We start from the raw sequence: 17930 nt of genomic DNA, 5'->3' as shown, positions 1-17930 counted from the left end.
GGGTTCTAAGGCAGTGGTTCCTAACCTTTTGATTTCTGTGGACCCCCACTTTAACATTAATGGAACCCAGGGACCCAAAGGGAATCATCATTGGAATCTGGGGATCCCCGCCTGAGTCATTACTGGAAGCTGGGGACTTTATTTGTTAATATTTTTTAATCTTTTAAGCTCTCGCGGACCCCCTGAGAAGGCTTCGCAGACCTCCAGGGGTCCCCGGACCACAGGTTGGGAACCTCTGATCTAAGGCGTTCACCGGGCATAACATGGCTGGAGGGGGGCCTCTTGGCATGAAGCCAAGTCATTTTTAAGTCCATATCTTGGGTGAAGGGCGGCTTTGACTAGGCAAAACATGGCTGAGGGGGGCGTGGTCTTAGAATGAGGCCTATTTATTTTTAGGGTGCATATGCTATATGCTGGGTGGAGGCTCCTCGGGTTTTGGCTAGGCATAACATGGTTAGTGGGGCCCTTGGAAAGGTCACTGTCAAAGTTGGCCATGACACTAGTTAGGTGGAATGTGCCTAGGTGGGGGGCTGATGTCTTTGGTAGGTGACCCTGCATTGCAGGGGGAATGCATACACAGACCACAAAGGATTCTGCGACCAGTGTGGATGAAAACATGTAATTAAAATGTCTTTCAGTCCCACTCCCCCTCCTCACACCACACGCCTAGCTGTGCAGCAGATGGGTGTCCCCATGATCTGGAAGGCCCTCCAACACTGGCCGAATACGGCTCTTTTGTCCGGCCTCGAAGAATGCCTGCGAGTGTGTGTTCTCCAACAAACACCACCGAGAGGAGGGGCTGGCAGAAAAAAAAGCTTCACAAAAGCAGAACCCCTTCCCCTGACATAAACAAGGCGAGCGGGCTGACTTTTTTCTCTTTTACATAAAAAAAGGAGCGAGAGGCTGAGTGAGAAAGAGAAGGCCCGACCACGGCCTAGCCCTTCCATGGTCGAGGCTTGACTACCCCGCTTTGTTCAGGCCCCCGCCACACATCTCTATTGCGTGGAATCACTCCTCTTGCCTAAAAAGCTCACTCTCGGAGCCGCCACCTGTCTACTCGATTTCTTGGCAACAGGATTCCCCGTTTCGCCAGCGGCCCGCCTGGATCCTTCGTGCAACATTGGTGTATTTAAGACCCAGGACTTCAAAGTGTCTGCTGCAGGCCTGGTAAGGGCCCTCAAAACATCTCTCAAAATAATACTAGCATACGGGGAAAGCTACACAAGCTCGAGGGTAGGTTAGCACCCCACCACTCCGTGCCTCATCCACCCCTCAAAAAAAAAGAGGGGTGGTAAAAAATTCCGTTAGGAGCGCCCATTCACGGCCAAGACTCCTGACAGCACTGACATAAATTTGCACTGGTGTTGACATTTAAGCACTTGCTATTTCCATATGTATGGCCCGGCCCGGCCTAATTATGGTAATCATCCCCTCTGTTGGCTGCTCTGGGAAATGGACACATTAGTCAGTCCACTGCCCGCTAATGTGTCTTAATATGTGAGTGAAACATGCATTCAGGCGGCCCTGAATGCACGAATCTTTCCACATTGCTGCCTTCATTCAGACACGAAATGATTTTTTTTGGCGGCTCGGGAAACACTGTTCCTAGCCAAAAAAAGTAAAACTCCTTTTTTTTCTTTTAAAGTAAATGGAGATTCTGTACCTCGCCTCTCTTTTTTTTTCTATATACATATTTTTTATTTTTTATTGCCATACGTTCTGTCATCCGATGAGCCCCCTCCCTTGCCCTAATTCTCGCATTACCTAGCTGAGTACCTGACTGGTCTAAAAACACTGCACTGGACATCACAGAGTCCAGGACTAACATGCTGCAGGGTTCACCTTAAGGAAAGTACCTAAATAAAACATCTCTTTGTTCCTCGAAGGCTGTGTGGAAATGATAGCACCAACAGCAAAACATGCTGGTAGTTCACTAGTAATTTAAAAAAACTGATCCTCAGAAAGTGGAAGTATATTTGCAAAAGAGAGACAATGGGGAAAGTAGTTAGGAGAGCAAAGGACCAAGCATAAATGCACAAATTAGGTCTTCGAGTGTTTCTTGTCAATCATGGTTGCAAGACAATAGCTGTGCATACCGACATCAAGGGGGGTCTACAAAGAACATAAAAATATCAGAATGAGCTAAACTACCTGCAGAGGCGCTCGAGGGCTATTACTACAGAACCAATCTTTCAGGAGGTCACACTACTTATTGTATGTGCCTACAACCCAACATGGTTCAATGTGTAATTTTACACATAGGTGGAAATATAACAGACCTAATTTTTCACCCACCAGACATAAAGAATAATATCAGTAACCTAAGAAAAAAGCATATGGAACGATTAAAGTGAACAAGTAAAAAAAATCCATGAAAAAAGAATACCAAAAAATAAGCCAAGATAATAGGATCGGAATTAAAGGAGGATATGGCAACAGGTGTAAATAAAATGCAGGCTAGGACACGGAGGAGGCGTGGTGGGTCCAGCTGTGCAGCAGCATGGCATCCTCACTTCACTTCTCTCTCCAGGCAGCTCAGCTCTGTTTTGTTCAGGAGCCACAAACCTAGAAGGGCAACTGCAGACACAGGAGGCATTAAAGTGGAAACTCATGGTGTGCATAAGTGGTTTCAGGAGAGATAAGAGGTCATATATATTTGCATAGGTTGGGTGAAAGGAGATACGACGAAGACACTGAAATATCTGAGCAGAGGTGGGAGGGAAGTATGAAGTTGTGAATTGTTTTTATCACACAAACTTCGTGAAGTTTTTTAATTGCTCTTGAGGCTTCGCAAGCTACTTAAAGGCTGAGAAGATTAAATTGCAATAAAGAGATGTCCTCATGTCATAATTACTTTTTAAGGAACAAAATCTCATCAAAAATATGTTTTTGGTGTGTTTTCTTGCAAAAAAGTGTCTTTGCAAGAAAAGTCATTGCAAAAACTACTCTGGGAAGATTCTCTGCTCGTAAATAAAGTTTTCTGAAGTTACCTAACTATACAACCATTCTGAAGTTTGTAATGTTTGCAAAACTATGCACGTGAAATGCAAAATTGGGGTGATACTTTGACGGTATCTGTGGGCCATGCAGTCCCTACTGTTAACCGTATTGTCTAAAAGTAATCATTTGACACTAAGTTTCTAGAAGCCATGTTCTTGCCACTGAGGTCAGCCATGTCAGTAAGTGACTGAAAAACTATGAGAGGTACACATCTACTGATGGAAAAAGGAGGGAGGCTCATGCAAAGTGTGTGAAGTCAGGTATGATGAAATTGGAAGAAAATAAAGTATTTAATTTTGAAATGGTAAGGTGTCAGAGCCCCTTAGGGTATCCCTTCCTAATTGTGAGTCGCAGGGGGATGTATGATTGTTTTGTGACTGCAACTGCGGTCGCAAAACAATCGCAGTTACCACCAATTTCAAATTGGTGGTAATCCATTTGCAAACTGCCTTTTATGGATGGATGCGAAAATATTTTTTTCAGAGCAGGCATTGTCCCACAGACCACTGCCTGCTCTAAAAAAATGACAAAAAAAGGTAATTTTTTGGTTTTAGATGTATCCTGTTTTCCTGTGCTGCATTAAAAAAAAAACTGCTTTATTTAAAAAGCAATCACAGGCATGGTGGTCTGCTGTCCACAGCAGGCCATCATTCCTGTGAGTGCAGTCATTCCCAATGGCCTCGCAATTGCGACCTTCCTCACGAATATTAATGAGGTAGGTAATATGCGACCCCATTGGTAATTGCAAACACTGTGAGGTACACTGCTGTACATTAGGTTTTGCAACTCGCAAATTAAGTCGCAAATTACGAGTTGCAAAACTCTGGGTCATACATCTGGCCCAATGAATGTTGAACTGTACGATGCATGTCAGTCAGACTGTTAAGTGTAGAGAACATATGGAGAAAAGGGTGAAGGAAACTAGAAAGAAGGGGCTGTGCTCATGGGAGAGACAAAGGCGTCAAACTCTAACAAGCCTCCCGCAAGCACTGAATTCTGCATGCAAGCAAGTGTCCCCAAATCACAGTAATGTTAAGTTAAGCTTCACTGTACCAAGACTGACCCCAGTCACAAGATTTGCCTTTCTAAAGATTTACAAGCTGTGTTTTTTATGCTGGTCATATCCAACGCAATGTATACACACCAGAACAGATCTGACTCCTACTGGTGACAACTTTGTTGTACATTAAACATAGCTGCTCAGGAGTTATGGTGAGATGGGATGCCCACAAGACCAAAAACAAGTCTAAGTCCTTGACTCTGAAGAAGGTTTTGAACTGTACAGATAATCACTGGAGGATGAATCCAGAATGTTCTGCACGCTCTACAAGTGTTTTCTAAGTTCCACAAGGATCCTCCCTGAGCCAGACCCTCTACAACGCATACATGTTCCCTCTCACCAGCATTATCCACTCTCACAACATCAACATCCTCTCCAATGCAATGCCACATAACTCATTCACTCCCTCAGGGACAAGATGCTGCGTACCCAGATCAGGTTCAATGTCTGCATAACTGAAATTGCCCACTGGATGAAGACTAAGTGTCTAAGGTTGAATACACAAAACCAAATAGCATTTCACTGTGAGACTCCACGAGGTAGAGAAAGTTAGGACCACCAACCCCCACCACGCCTGCCAATACCCTTAGGATAGTCACTGACTGCAAACTTGACATGCCCACCCAAGTCAATTCCCCTCACCGCCTCATGTTTTCCATACCCTGAAGATGCTGAGAAAGATTTTCAAATGGCTTCCAATCAGCATCTGGAAAACACCCTGGTCACAAACAAGCTAGACTTGCACACACCCTAGGCCAGATAATAAATAAAAAAACTCACCAGAAGGCTGCAGACCCTTTATAACTTTGCAGCCAGAATCACACTCAACCTCCCACGCGCACTTAAACCACACTACATCTGAAGAAGTTCCACTGGCTTTTCATACACAAATGAGCACAATTCAAACTCCTCACCCACACTTTTAAGGAACTACATAACACAGTGGACCAGCATACCTTAACAGTTGCATTTGCTTTCACAAACCTTCCAGAGAACTCTGCTCACCTAGACTCCTACTTGCACAAATCGCATACATACTGAAAACCAGATCCATCAGTTGAGCATTCTCTTACATCACTCCTAAAGCATGGAACAACCTGCCACACATAAAAGCATCCTCTTCATTTCTTCTGAAGAAATTGCTTTTTAAGCAGTTCCACTAGGACCTAGGTTTGGTTGGGCTCACACCTGCTCAGCGCCAGGATACCCTCCCGGGTGATAGTACACTCTACAAACCTGCATAACATTATATAATCAGCACGGTCCTTTGAATTTCATTTATTATAGAGTGCTCAATTCCACTTTACTGTTGTTTGCAGGAAAAATAGTGGCTATTTGAATGGTATGGTTACAGAAGCTTAAGTTTTCTTTTTTAAGTAGCTTTACAAAAAAGAAATCAGTGGGGTGATTACTATTGTTAATGTTAGACTTTGATCCAGGGGATACTGCACCCAACACTGATTCTCAAACAAATCAATTCTATACTTCATTCAATTTAATTAATTTACAATCTATGCCCTAGACAGGGCACGGAGGCACACATTACATGCAATACTCCTTGTGTGTTCTCAAGCAACAGTACCTCACAAAGGCTAGCTATGATTTACTGCTGAGTGCAGGTAATTATATAAGGATTGCCTATAATGTCTGCTTCTTTGTATGTACTAAAATCTTGGCGGGCCCCACATTGTCTAAGAACAATTCTATTCATAACATTCACAGGCTAGTCCTGACATGAGATGTCTATGCCAGACTGTTTCTTAAAATCTTGCCATCTATTTGGTCTAACAGGGCATCTAGCCACGAGCTACCATTTGCTAAACATGGATTGTGCATCACAAGTACTACCCTAACAGCTCCTGAAGCAGGGCCTGCCTATGCCCTCACGGACCGCTATTCATTATGACAGTATTTTTGGCTTGAAGAAGTCCTAGAGTGTACAGCACATTCTTAACAAGTCGCACAAATATGAAGCATCATACCCATGTGTAAAAATTTCCCAAAGATTAAAAAAAAATCTTCAGCGGGTTCTATACATCGAGGATCTCTTTCCAGATTAGAACTGTTGGTTGCGCAAGCTCACACTCTTGCAGGTGTTTTATGAAAAACGTTCACAAAGCTTCTGTATATTTTTCACATCAGAGAAGAATTAGATGGAATTGCCCCTTGCAGGCATTTTCAAAAATAATTTATGGCAGCTGCTGTAATGCTACAGAGAGCACCCGGAATTCACAATGTTTGCTGTATATCAATGACTTATGGTCAGTGAGGTCCCACTGGAAATATCCACAGAGAACAGTGCTTCGAGGCCTAGATCTAGCCAACATGCACCTTGGGGTGTACCCAGCAGCCAGAGAACGGTTCTTTTACCACAGTCTACATCACTAATAATGCGCCCACTACTGGAAGTGCACAAATAGTGCTTTGAGGCCCAGGTCTGTAACACATATAAAGTTGGAACCCAAAGAGAGAACACCACAACTGGAACACTGTGCTATTTCCGAATACCTGGCCTGAAATATTGTGTCGATTTTGGGAGCCCTCATCAAGAGTATTGTGTTCAGTTCTGAAGACCAGACACAGAGTTGTGTCCTAAGGCCTCGCCAAGGTTTGGTGCCTTTCTTGTACGCCTTGCGTTGAGTACCGAGTCAAGTTCACTATACTTCACCTGAAGCCGAGTTCTGGAGGCCACAGCTCCAAAAGTGCATAAAGCTACGTATTTACACCAAATAAAGTTGAACAAATGTTTAAGCTCATAAGTCCTGTAAACCGTTTACCAATTAGAATAGATATACTTTGAAGAAAAACGAGTCTGTGTGAGGCATAAGAACGATACTCATTCTCAAGAGACTGAAAACCAAAAGAAGGGTCTTTCGGCATTTTGAAGCTAAAAGGCGGTGGAGCAGCATCATAAAATATATGTACACGTTCTCTCAAGGGGAGATTGGAAACATACCCCCCCCCCCGCAGCAATGATGGAGGCAAATAGTAAACGAATTAAATACAAAAGCCTGGGTGAGAGAGGGGCAACAGTACGATATGCGACAGGTTAAGGACAGAAACCACGTACGTTACGAGTGTCGAGAAATGACGTGAACTCAAAGTCTACTATCTATGGAATCGTCACTCTCCTAAGAAAAGGGCGAACTCTGGGTTCCTAGGCAGAGTCCACAGATCACGGTGCAGCCCCGAGTGTGAAATTCCGCACAAAACTGCATAAGCGCCCGTTCTGCCTGGGCACACCCGGGGCGTGCGGCCAAGCGCTTTAGCACACGCCCTGTCTTGTCTCGCTGCTTACACAGCAGATGTGGATTTCACACAGCACCTCCCGCTCTGTCATCAGGGCTTCCAAAATGCGATTGCCTTCTTCTGAGACTTCCTTCCCCCAGAACCGGGACCCTAACGCCAACCACACTCACAAACACAGCTGCATTCCATCTCGCCCCTCCACCTAAACACTTTGTAGCGTGCCAGTATTCCTAAGACCACCCAGCAGTTTAGGCCTGGCCACCCAGTAGTTCTTCACCACACTCTAGCAGCGTCCCCACCCCCCCTTCCCGGCCACACAGCTGCCCTGCCCATCGAAAATACGCTCTGGTCTGGCCGGGTATACGTTCCCCTTGCCCACACACCCCGCCCCACAGAGCTAGTTTGTTTATATAGTCGAGTACACAGCTCTCTGTATATTTATACTTCTCTTTCACCTCCCCGGGCCAGCTCTCCACCCACAGCCTGTATATTTATACAGCTCCTTTCCCTGCCTGGGTGTGCTGGACTGAGGGGAGCTACGTGTATTTGTACAGCTCGTCTCCCTCCGTGCGTGCAGAACCTCAGGAGTGTGCCTATGTGTAAAATCTTCTTTTAGTGAAGCTCTCTTTCTAAATGTCAAGCCTAAGACAGCAGCCACAATGTGGACTATATATTTAAGCATCTCCTGCCCTAATACCATCTGAACAATGCAAGTTGGGGCCCCGGGCTTTTAAACGCTGGTTCATCTTGAGAGCTCCACGGAAATGTATTGAAAATTACAGTAAAATGGGATTCGGACCTTTAGGAGGCGAGGTTAAATGAGGAAGTACCAGTGTACAAAGCTACCGAATTTTCTAATGCCACTAGTACCAAGCTGTGGCCAGTCCAGGCCCTACAAACAACAGAAGTGTGAATGCTCTGAGTTGATCAATTCACACCCATAACGGGAAGATAAAACTACAAGACCCAGAATGCTACGAGTTGATAAGAAATGCGAGTCTCGCAGAGATTATATGCAGTAATATTAGCGAGCTATTTGTGTTACAATATTGAAAACACAAGGCACTATCCCTGAATATTAGATGTAAACACATTTAGAATGTGGAGGAGTGGTCAGTAACCTGGCGAAAAGGGGAATACAAGAGCTGAAATTGGATCATACGTTCAAAGCTGCTTCTAAAAGGGTTCTTCCAAATCCTTAAGATATCCCCGCTTCCTCCGTATCCCAGAGAGTGCAATTTCCTGAAAACTGGAATGCTAAAGTCCCCACAAATTAGACAACCCACCACCAGATGAGAAAGCGACAGCCTCAAGGCTCTCCGAATCCTCCTCAGCCTCTTGCCCTCTACGTTCGCTAAACCTGCCCCCCCCCCCCCCCCCCCCCCCCCCACCCCCCCCCCAGCAAAGGCTTCCTTTCCCTATCTTTACTTTTAATTTCCCTATCTTTATTATTAGCCCGGTCTTTCACACTTTTTTGTCGTTCTTTTGTTTCTACTCTTCTCGGTCTTTTGCTTTTAATTTTCTTATTATGGTTTGCCTTTTCGTTTTTTACTGACTCCCTCTGTGTTACGCTATCGTTTATATTAAATGTATCAAGTTTAGTTCGCCAGGTTCCCGCACTCTCTCATTACCTCTTGCATTCTGACTCCACGTCTCCTCCGTCTACCTCTTTCCTACTCCAATACCTGACCCCTTTCGTACGCCCACCTCCCTCGATATTTTATACCCTGTCCCCCACACCATGTCCTCTCCCTCCGTCAACCCCCGGGGTCTCTTTCTTACACCGACTCCCACCCCACCCCCTCTCATTTCTAGGTCACCTCAGGCGTTTCCCGGGTCCCTCCAAAGCGTTTTTACGAGTCTCGGGCCTGAAAGCAGCCCTCAGAGAAGGGAGCCCTTTTATAGAGGAAAGAATGTCCCCCTCTCCGGAGCCTGGCGGCTCACCTCTGAAAGGCCCAGCAGCCTCGATTGTTTGTGTTAAAAATTAAACCAGCCTAACTACTATAAATCAGTCAACCGGCCTGCCCGGAATAGCTTTTACTTTCATACAAATTCTGGCCGGATTCCTTAGCCCCCCTCAGGGCACGCAAGGCCTGGTCAGGTGGCTGAAGCAAAGCGGAAGGCCCTGCCCGAGTCAGGCCGTGTGCAAACCTGCCGTAAGCAAATGTTTCTGCTCTGAAATTCACGTTGGCGCAGGCCAAAGTGGCACAAGGCCTGGAGGGCACCCCGGGTCTCTGGAGCAGGGGGTACCAGAGGTTTTAGCATTTTGCCGAGGTGCTCGTAAGCGCGGATCTACACTGAGGGAAAAAACCCTAACAGGCGAAAAGCCATGAGGCACGCCCGCAAGAGAGAACGTGACGCAATGACGCACGACCCATGCTCAAATACCCGCCACGTCTAGCTTTGTGTCTTACGCAGGCGTACGGCAGTTCAAGGGTGACCGGAAACGCGTTCACCTGCGGCTCAGGTCAGGGACACCGGAAATGCATTACTGCTGAGCTATGTTTGGAAAGCAACAGGGTTTGGGAAAAAACACAGCAAAAATCTAGGCCTTTGTGAATACTCTAATGAGTTCAAGGCGCAAGGGCAGACCTGGACATCCGGTGGCTCTGAGTGAAGTCTCCTCTGTGGCTTAACACCACAATCATGGAAACGTACGAGCGCAATCGATTATTCCGACCGACGTCGGGCAGGAAATGAACCTGTGGCACAGACAACCCGTGAAACCACTCTGTTGACCAGTCAGAAGTACATGCATGCCAACGGCACCATACCCGATTCAGGCGGGGTCCTCCCGAATCTTAAAGAGAAAAAAGGCTTTATTGTGGCTGTCTCCCTCCTGAAATCGCCTCTCCTTCAATATGTGTCAATGGGGGAAATATACTGTCTTGATTTTTTTTTTTTTATCATTCACTTTGCTCTTCTAAAATATTGGCCTGTATGGAACTGTGACAGCAACTGAGAACTAATGGTCACGGAGAAGGAGGTCAGACAGGCCTTGGACACAACCAGTGACCCAGACTGAGGCCTGAGAGTCATTGAACACAACCAATGTTCCAGACTGAGGTCTGACTTCCACTTTACACAATTAGCAGCCAAGACTAAGGAAGAACATTTACTAAACGCAATTTGTGGCACAGGCCGAGGTTTTAGAACCAGTGAACAAAATCAATGGCCTAGACTAATGCCTAGCAGGCAATGAACGCAATCACTGGCCTACAAGGAGGCTTAACAGCCCTTAGAAACAGTGATCCGGGCAGAGGACCGGTAGCCATTGAACACAAACAGTGGCCTAGACAGCCACCGAGCACTATCCGTTGCCTTGGCCCACAAAATAAATTAACTGGGTGTATTAAGTGACTGACAGATAAAAAAAGAACTGTAAAGTACTTCCTGTCATTGCACCTGCTCACGTCCCAGATGCTTTGCAATCACTGCGGCACTGTCTTTTTTCACATTACACTCCATTTATTTCTAGAAACCACATTTTGCACAGCTGCTGTTTTACGAATGCATCTTCTACAATCACCCTGCAATACTTATTCCTCAGTACACCATCTTTGCTAGTTTAGCTCCTATCTATTTATGGCTCAATGCAGATATCAGTTTTGCTTCAGTCATCTAGCTGCAACTGTTCCTTTTCTTTACACTATTTATCCACAGTATACACGAAGGCCCAGATTTACTAATGTTTTGCACAGGGTTAGTTGGATTTACTATCCAACACAAATCAGTATTTGCATTGAAAAGTTCCCCAAAGTAAAATAAAGTTGTGCTATGCACTACTTTGTGTCTGCGTGGTGTCCCCATACATCCATCCATGGGTTTTGACATAAATCCCTATGCTAACTCACTAAATATTGCAAATTTGCTCTCTCCCCTTGTAGCAAGGCAACTGTAGTTGTTGCGCTGCATTCGAGCAAATGGTAGTAAATCTGCGCCTAAGTCTCACTTCATCTATTTGTATTCAGTTGGAACAATTACTCATTTATTGCGGCAATGTATTTGGAATAGAACAAATTTAAACTTTTTTCAGTTATTAATCAGCACTTTTGGCAAGCAGCTTAACAGTAAGTAAAAAGAAAGTATAAAAAACACATTGAGTTGTGTGGTGTAAGCGGTGATGTCGCCTTTATAAATGTTAATAGGGAAATAATATCATAGAATTTATTTTATCAAAAGCAGCTAGATGCTGCCCTTTGAAGCTTAATCGTGTGGCCTTTGTCATGGGCCCCTGCCTTAACCAAAGTAGTTGGGAATCTGCTTTCACAGTGATTCCTGTTCGTCTCTTGACACCCAGGGTAGCCAGGGTTGATAATAGGTGTTTGTACAGCTGACAATCCTGAAAAAGATCCCTCTGTTTATTGAAATGCTGTATCACGTTCTGATCCAGTTCAGCCTAGACTTGAAACGCCAACTCAATCGATCTGTTATCATCTGAGAAAAACCTAGAACTTCTTTAATTATTGGAAAATGCTGCCCAGTTGGTTTCCAGGCTTTCAAGAAGGGAGCATATGTCCACAGTGCCGAGATCTTTACACTGGTAACCCGCCACTGCTTTAAAGCTGTGTCCGCTGTTCAGAATGTATTATATTTTAACAGTCCTGAATTTCTGTGAGATAAATCTGAGTGGTGCATCTCGATTCCTTGAAACACAGTCTCACATTGGTTCAGATAGTCTGTTCATTGACTTTTGACAGGGTTTTCTGCTGCAGCCTCAGTCAAAACATGGGCCTATATACCCCAATATTTACTAGAGCAGCCTAACCTCTGACATTTTAAAAGACTTATGAATACCTGTTTCTCATTAATCTTTCCTCAAACATTGCCTTTGATATGCTTTGCCAGGTTTTTCCTCCTTTATCTCTGACCTAAGTTTGGTAGTGTTTTAGTCAGCAACAAGCAACTCACTGAACATGCACTTAAACACTGAAACTTTGCAGTCAACGATTACATTAACATAACAAACTGAAGATTTCTGGGGAAATCTGAGTACAATGGGGGACATCGCAGGGCACCAAACACTGATGACACAGCTTTCTAAATAGGCTAGTTTATCACAGTGCATTAATTATTGACGTCAACGTTTTATTAATAAGTTTGGGCACCATAATGAACTAAACAATGCTAGCACCGCTTTATTAATCTGCTTACAATGCAAAGATCAATCGTGGAATGTTTGAATGATGAACTATTACTCAATGCGCTCCCTGGTGACCCAACTTTAAGAACAAGTCTTGACATCACAAAGCACCAACCAATGGCAGGGCTTTAATAATGCACCTTGACATCACAATGCACAAATCAACAGTGACTGAGCTTTAAAATCATAAAAGAGGACACGACAATGTACGAACCAACGACAACAGCGTTCAACAATGTACTATAACATCATAATACCAAAGCCAATGATGATATACATTTAAAACGAACCATGACACAGCTTTAAAAAGTGCCCAGCATAGCCCAAGAGGTACATATATGCCAAATCAAACCCTATACCCCCAACACCCACAAGAGCAAAGATACCCGCACTTGGTATTTCTGCAATAACAGCATTTCCTCAGGCCATTAAGCTAAACAAAAAGCTTGGTAACCCAACCCCACGGAAGCCCACCAGGGAATATAAGCACATGTATGTAATCAATCCTCATGTGTCACATAAAGGACCTCCAGTCCACTCCTCTCTCACCCACCATCACTGAAACCGGAAATACCTGAGTAACGTAGGAAGCGGAAGTGGAAGTTTGAAGGAAAGAAATAAAGAAAGTGCAGGATGATAGAATGAAAGAGAGGGGGGGGGGAGGGGAAGGTAGACCAAGGCAAGACACAGGTTGCTATTATTAACGACGAATTAACAATGGAAAGCTCTGCTGGAATAAACATTGGAAACATAGATGGAACTCTTTTTTAAGTAGATGAGAATTACACTAAAAGGGAAATGTACTGCTCAGAACAGAAGGCATAAAGCAGTGTGTTAATACTACCGCAAACATTGATTTACAACATTGGCCTGTCTGTCAGCAAAAATGCAAGCTGATCAGGAAAGTATTGGAGGCGCTAGAGGGTGAAAAAAGGATAAACAGACTGATCAAGAATGACAAACGAAGAAAAAATAAACAGTGACAAGGAGGTTGAGCGAGAAGTAAAATAATTTAAGGTACTACGAAAGAGAAAAGAACACATGAGATAAAAAACTAAACGTTATGAAGACTAGATGGGTGTAAGAAGGATTGAGGGGAAAACAGAAAGCATGATAAATGGAAAGCGAAACATACTGTAAAAATTGGAAAAAAATACCAGAGTATTGCAATAGGTAAATATAAAAGAATCACTGTCAAATAGAAAAGGGAAAGTAAAGAAAACACGAGTGAATGAATAGCACAAGAAAAAGAGAAACATTTTAAAAATGTAGGCGAATTGCAAGTGAGGACTAATTAAAGAGGCGAATGGAAACAGACGTGGGAAACTAGAGAAATACAATGTGTGTGAGAGAAAATAAACAGCAACGAGATCCAAACCTAAAGAAAAAAAACAGTGAAACAGGAATGCGCCAGTTCTTTGGAGCCTCATCCGCCCCACACCGCCAAGTGACAGCCCTGCTCCGGCTAAAAACATAGCAACCAAGGGGGCAGGACTGGGGGTCTGAGGTAAGAGGGGGGTCTCCGAATCCTGTTTGTATTTTCCTTTTCAGCTGCTCTGACTCCTTTACTGTGTGAAACAGGTGGGTAAACTTTACTGCATTCATGTCTGTGCGGGGGTGGGGGCTGAGTTTTTAGTTCGGGGGTGAGGGCAAAGTCTCATCTATTGTTGAAGGAAATCCAAGAGCAGTTTGGGAAATTGGGACCACACAGGGAGGGGAAGGGGTGGCGGGCTGGGGGGATGGGCCTTGGAGCACATCTGCTGCTAAAAAGCCCGGGCCTGCTCCAGGGCGGGGGAGGGGCCAGGAATGCATCAAGGGTGTGAAAATTAAAAACAACCTAGTACCCCCTGCACAGCCCTAGAAGGTGACCCCAAGCACCGGAGGGGTACAGCCCAGGGCACGATTCTGGAGCTCCAAGATGAGAGTGTGGGGGGGGAGAAAATAGCTCGGTAAAGTGTTCCCACATGAAGGGTCGACAGCTAGGGAGAGGAGGGGGGAACATGCTGAATCTATTAATACGAGAGAAATCATTTTTCAGAAAAAAGGTTTCCACAAGGAAATGGCAATTTGCTCCTGTCTGACCTGGGAAGAGCTCTGTCACCACGGCTCCTTTTATAGAGGGTAAAGCGAGCTGACATCTGGCAGCTTCTGCCCCAGCCCTACTGGCCTGCCAAGCACACCCCATTTCCTAGGTGTGTAACACTCGCCCCTGCTGTGCAGACAGTCAGATGCACATTGTCATTTTAGGTGAGGGCCTTTACAGTGCAAGTCACATACATACTGTAATTTAGAGTGAGAGCTCCACATAGTGGTAAGTCAGATAGAGGCTGTCATTTAGAGTGAGAGCGCTATACAGAGGTAAGTCACATACACACTGTAATTTAGAGTGAGAGCTCCACACAGTGGTAAGTCAGATACAGGCTGTCATTGAGAGTGAAAGCTCCATACAGTGGTAAGTCACATACACACTGTCATTGAGAGTGAAAGCTCCATACAGTGGTAAGTCACATACACACTGTCATTTAGAGTGAGAGCGCTATACAGTGGTAAGTCACATACACACTGTCATTTAGAGTGAAAGCGCTATACAGTGGTAAGTCACATACACACTGTCATTAAGAGTGAGAGCTCCATTCAGTGGTAAGTCACATACACACTGTCATTGAGATAGAGAGCGCTATACAGAGGTAACAAGTCGGCTACACAATGTCATTGGGTGAGAGCGCTATACAGAGGTAACAAGTCGGCTACACACTGTCATTTAGAGTGAGCTCCATTCAATGATGAGTAAGCTACATATTGTCGTTTAAGCTGAAGACCCATGCAGGGCAGTACGTCAGATATAGGCGGTCATTAAAAGTGAGGGTTCTTCTTGAGGGGGTGGGACTGAGGTTATGTTTCAGCAGATACGCTGGGGGTGGCGAGAGTCCCATGGACCGCTCAGTATATTTTGATGAGATCCCCATCCCTTTGCATCACTCCCCCTTAGAGATGCCTTTCTGCCCAGTTCAGGAGGCCCCTCCAGGATGACTGCCTCTGCCCCTGTAGGTTCCAGCACGATATTGAGCCACCCCCAGTAGAGTTATCAGGGGTGTTGTGACCATCCAGATGGAGGTGGGTGGATAATAAAGGGGGATGCTTCTAACCATATGTGGTAAGCTGGGAGGCTTAAGAATGCAAAGATGTGCACACTGGGGGGCAATGGGGGAGAGCAATGGAACCCCGGTCCCCAAAGGAAATAAAAGCAGTGCAGAAGCCACATTTAGTGGACAGTTCAGGTCAGGGCTGAGCCTAGGTGAAGGACACAGGGGGGTGAGAAGTACCAGTTGACACTGCTCCTTAGAAAGAGCACTTATTGCATGTTCCCACTATTCACAATTGCACTTTGCCATACCTTTAAAGCGTGTTCCATGTTTGTGCACTTAGTCACTGTACATCTGACCATCGCCCACTACTAAGCATTCACATGGCCATGTCCCTCCAGAGCACAATTCACTCATTGGTTCACGGAGGCCTTACCTTCCACCCAGAGCTGCTCGATGTCCGTTTCGATGGATGCCACCCGCAGCCCAACGGCCATAGCGCCGAAGACTAGTAAACCGATGAAGAGCACCTTTCCACAGTGTCGCTGAATCCGGCAGCCCAGGGAGAAGAGCAGCGCCTGGAAGCGGGCCCGGAGCCAGAGAGGGGCCTTCTGACCCACTGCTTTCCCCTTAAAAAGGAAGACAAGACAAGGGTGAGGAGGGAGGCAGGGAAAGAGCGGTTAGATCACAGCAGGCTCCTAAGACACGAAACAGAGTCAGCCTCTCAGCGCTACATCGGTAGAGCTGGCATTCATTCAGGCACCAGGGAGGGTCAGCAGACTTTGGAGGATCGCACTGGTTTCCAGAGGGTGTAGGGGGCCTGTGGGACTGGGGCACACAGACATGTTTGGAAACCCAAGACCTAGTCCCAAACAAGGGCCACCGGAAGCCCCTTGGTCATGCCAGGAAGTGGAAGTGGTAAAGAAAATGCAACAGTTCAGCTGTCCAAATTCATGTCACGAGGGGGACTCCCATGCAGTCCTGTTTTTTCAACAAAAACATTAATCATGCTTAAACCTGCAGACCCATATTTAGAACTGGAAAAGTAAAACTACAAATTCAAGTGTACATTTTAAATAAACATTTCGAGCTTCGGTATCACTTGTAACACACATCTTAAAGAAGGAACTTAACCAAAGAGTTACAAATGAAGTAGTTACCTAGAGAGCTGACGGTGTGTGATGTTTGTGTGATGACAGATAACGTTTACAGTACACACCAAAGCAAATGATGTGGTATTAGAGCGGATTTATAACTGTGCAGCGGGTGAGACCGTAACACATGGCATTGAGAGTGACTTGACAGTGTACTGTGTGGGTTTTTAACCCTAAAAATGTGAGTGCTTCAAAATCACCCTGAGAAGCCAGGGATGGTGGCTCTATTATCCTAAAAACACTCGCACCTCAAGGTCACCCTCAGATGACCGGGCCACAGGCTCAGTAACCCGGGCTGGCTCAACATCGCTGTCGTGTCATTGACAGCTAGTCACTAGTTGGTGAGGTAGACCTGTAACATCTGACCGTCCCCCATGGACTGGACCATTTGTTTTTATGTACACTGCACCCAATGCGGGCTGAGCCCTTTGTAGGAGACGAGGCACAGAGCTCCCAAGGTCACCGTCTTCCATTTCTCCATCACACATTATGCAACAGGACCACCACTGAGCTACACGCCGTGCTATATGTGTGACCACACCTCATGACACAACTATACTGCCTGTCACACAATGCTACCCAAGACCTCACTGACAGCAGATCAAATCTAGATGGCAAACGTTAATAATAAAAATGGCAGAGGGGTGACAGAATTCTACAAAGTCTAGGACTCCCAGAAAGCAGAATTGACACAAACATAGAAACCCGGAGCGTCTTGGAGTTGGGGACAGGGGAAGAGTGTGTCTGGGGACAACCTGTGTTTATCACATCACTTTCTCCAAAGCCTCACTTCATGGCGCGTTCCCGCAGGTCACCACCCCTAGAACCCAGGGATACTCCATGCTGATCCTGTTTATTGTGACTTCTCTGGTTTAGCATGTCTCTAGTGCCATTTCTAAAGCTGTATTCTTGTATCTCAATACTACATGAAGCGCTCACAAGACTGTTAGTGCTATTAAAAAAAAGACGTACACTTAAGACCACTCATTCTCAAAAAGCCCACATCTCATTCCAGGACACCTCAAAATGTATCCTTAAGGCGGCCTCTCAGACACACGACCATGTCCATGACATTAAACAAAAACGCTATGCCGAGAAAAATAAGTTAGAAACCCTAACCACAACAGTGGTACATGAATGACCAAACAGTAGCTGCAGTCTAATTTAGGAGCCATTAGCTGCTGTCTGTATGCACAATCCGGTCTAAGATCCTTGTCTGTACACTCGAGATATGACACTGG

At 45.3% G+C, this 17930-nt stretch overlaps 1 protein-coding gene across 1 annotated transcript in view; it reads right to left on the bottom strand.

The window, feature by feature from the left end:
• Window positions 1–17930, bottom strand: part of PTCH2 (patched 2) — a 74384-nt gene that overhangs the window by 50930 nt on the left and 5524 nt on the right. Inside the window, exon 2 of the mRNA XM_069232823.1 lies at window positions 15972–16164. Within this exon, the coding sequence (XP_069088924.1) occupies window positions 15972–16164 (193 nt within the window). The remainder of the gene's footprint in view (window positions 1–15971; window positions 16165–17930) is intronic.

This window comes from Pleurodeles waltl, chromosome 4_2 (assembly GCF_031143425.1).
Source record: "Pleurodeles waltl isolate 20211129_DDA chromosome 4_2, aPleWal1.hap1.20221129, whole genome shotgun sequence".
In the NCBI taxonomy this organism is placed as follows: domain Eukaryota; kingdom Metazoa; phylum Chordata; class Amphibia; order Caudata; family Salamandridae; genus Pleurodeles; species Pleurodeles waltl.
The sequence above is the reverse complement of the archived record's forward strand: the minus strand, read 5'-3'. Positions and strand labels throughout refer to the sequence as shown.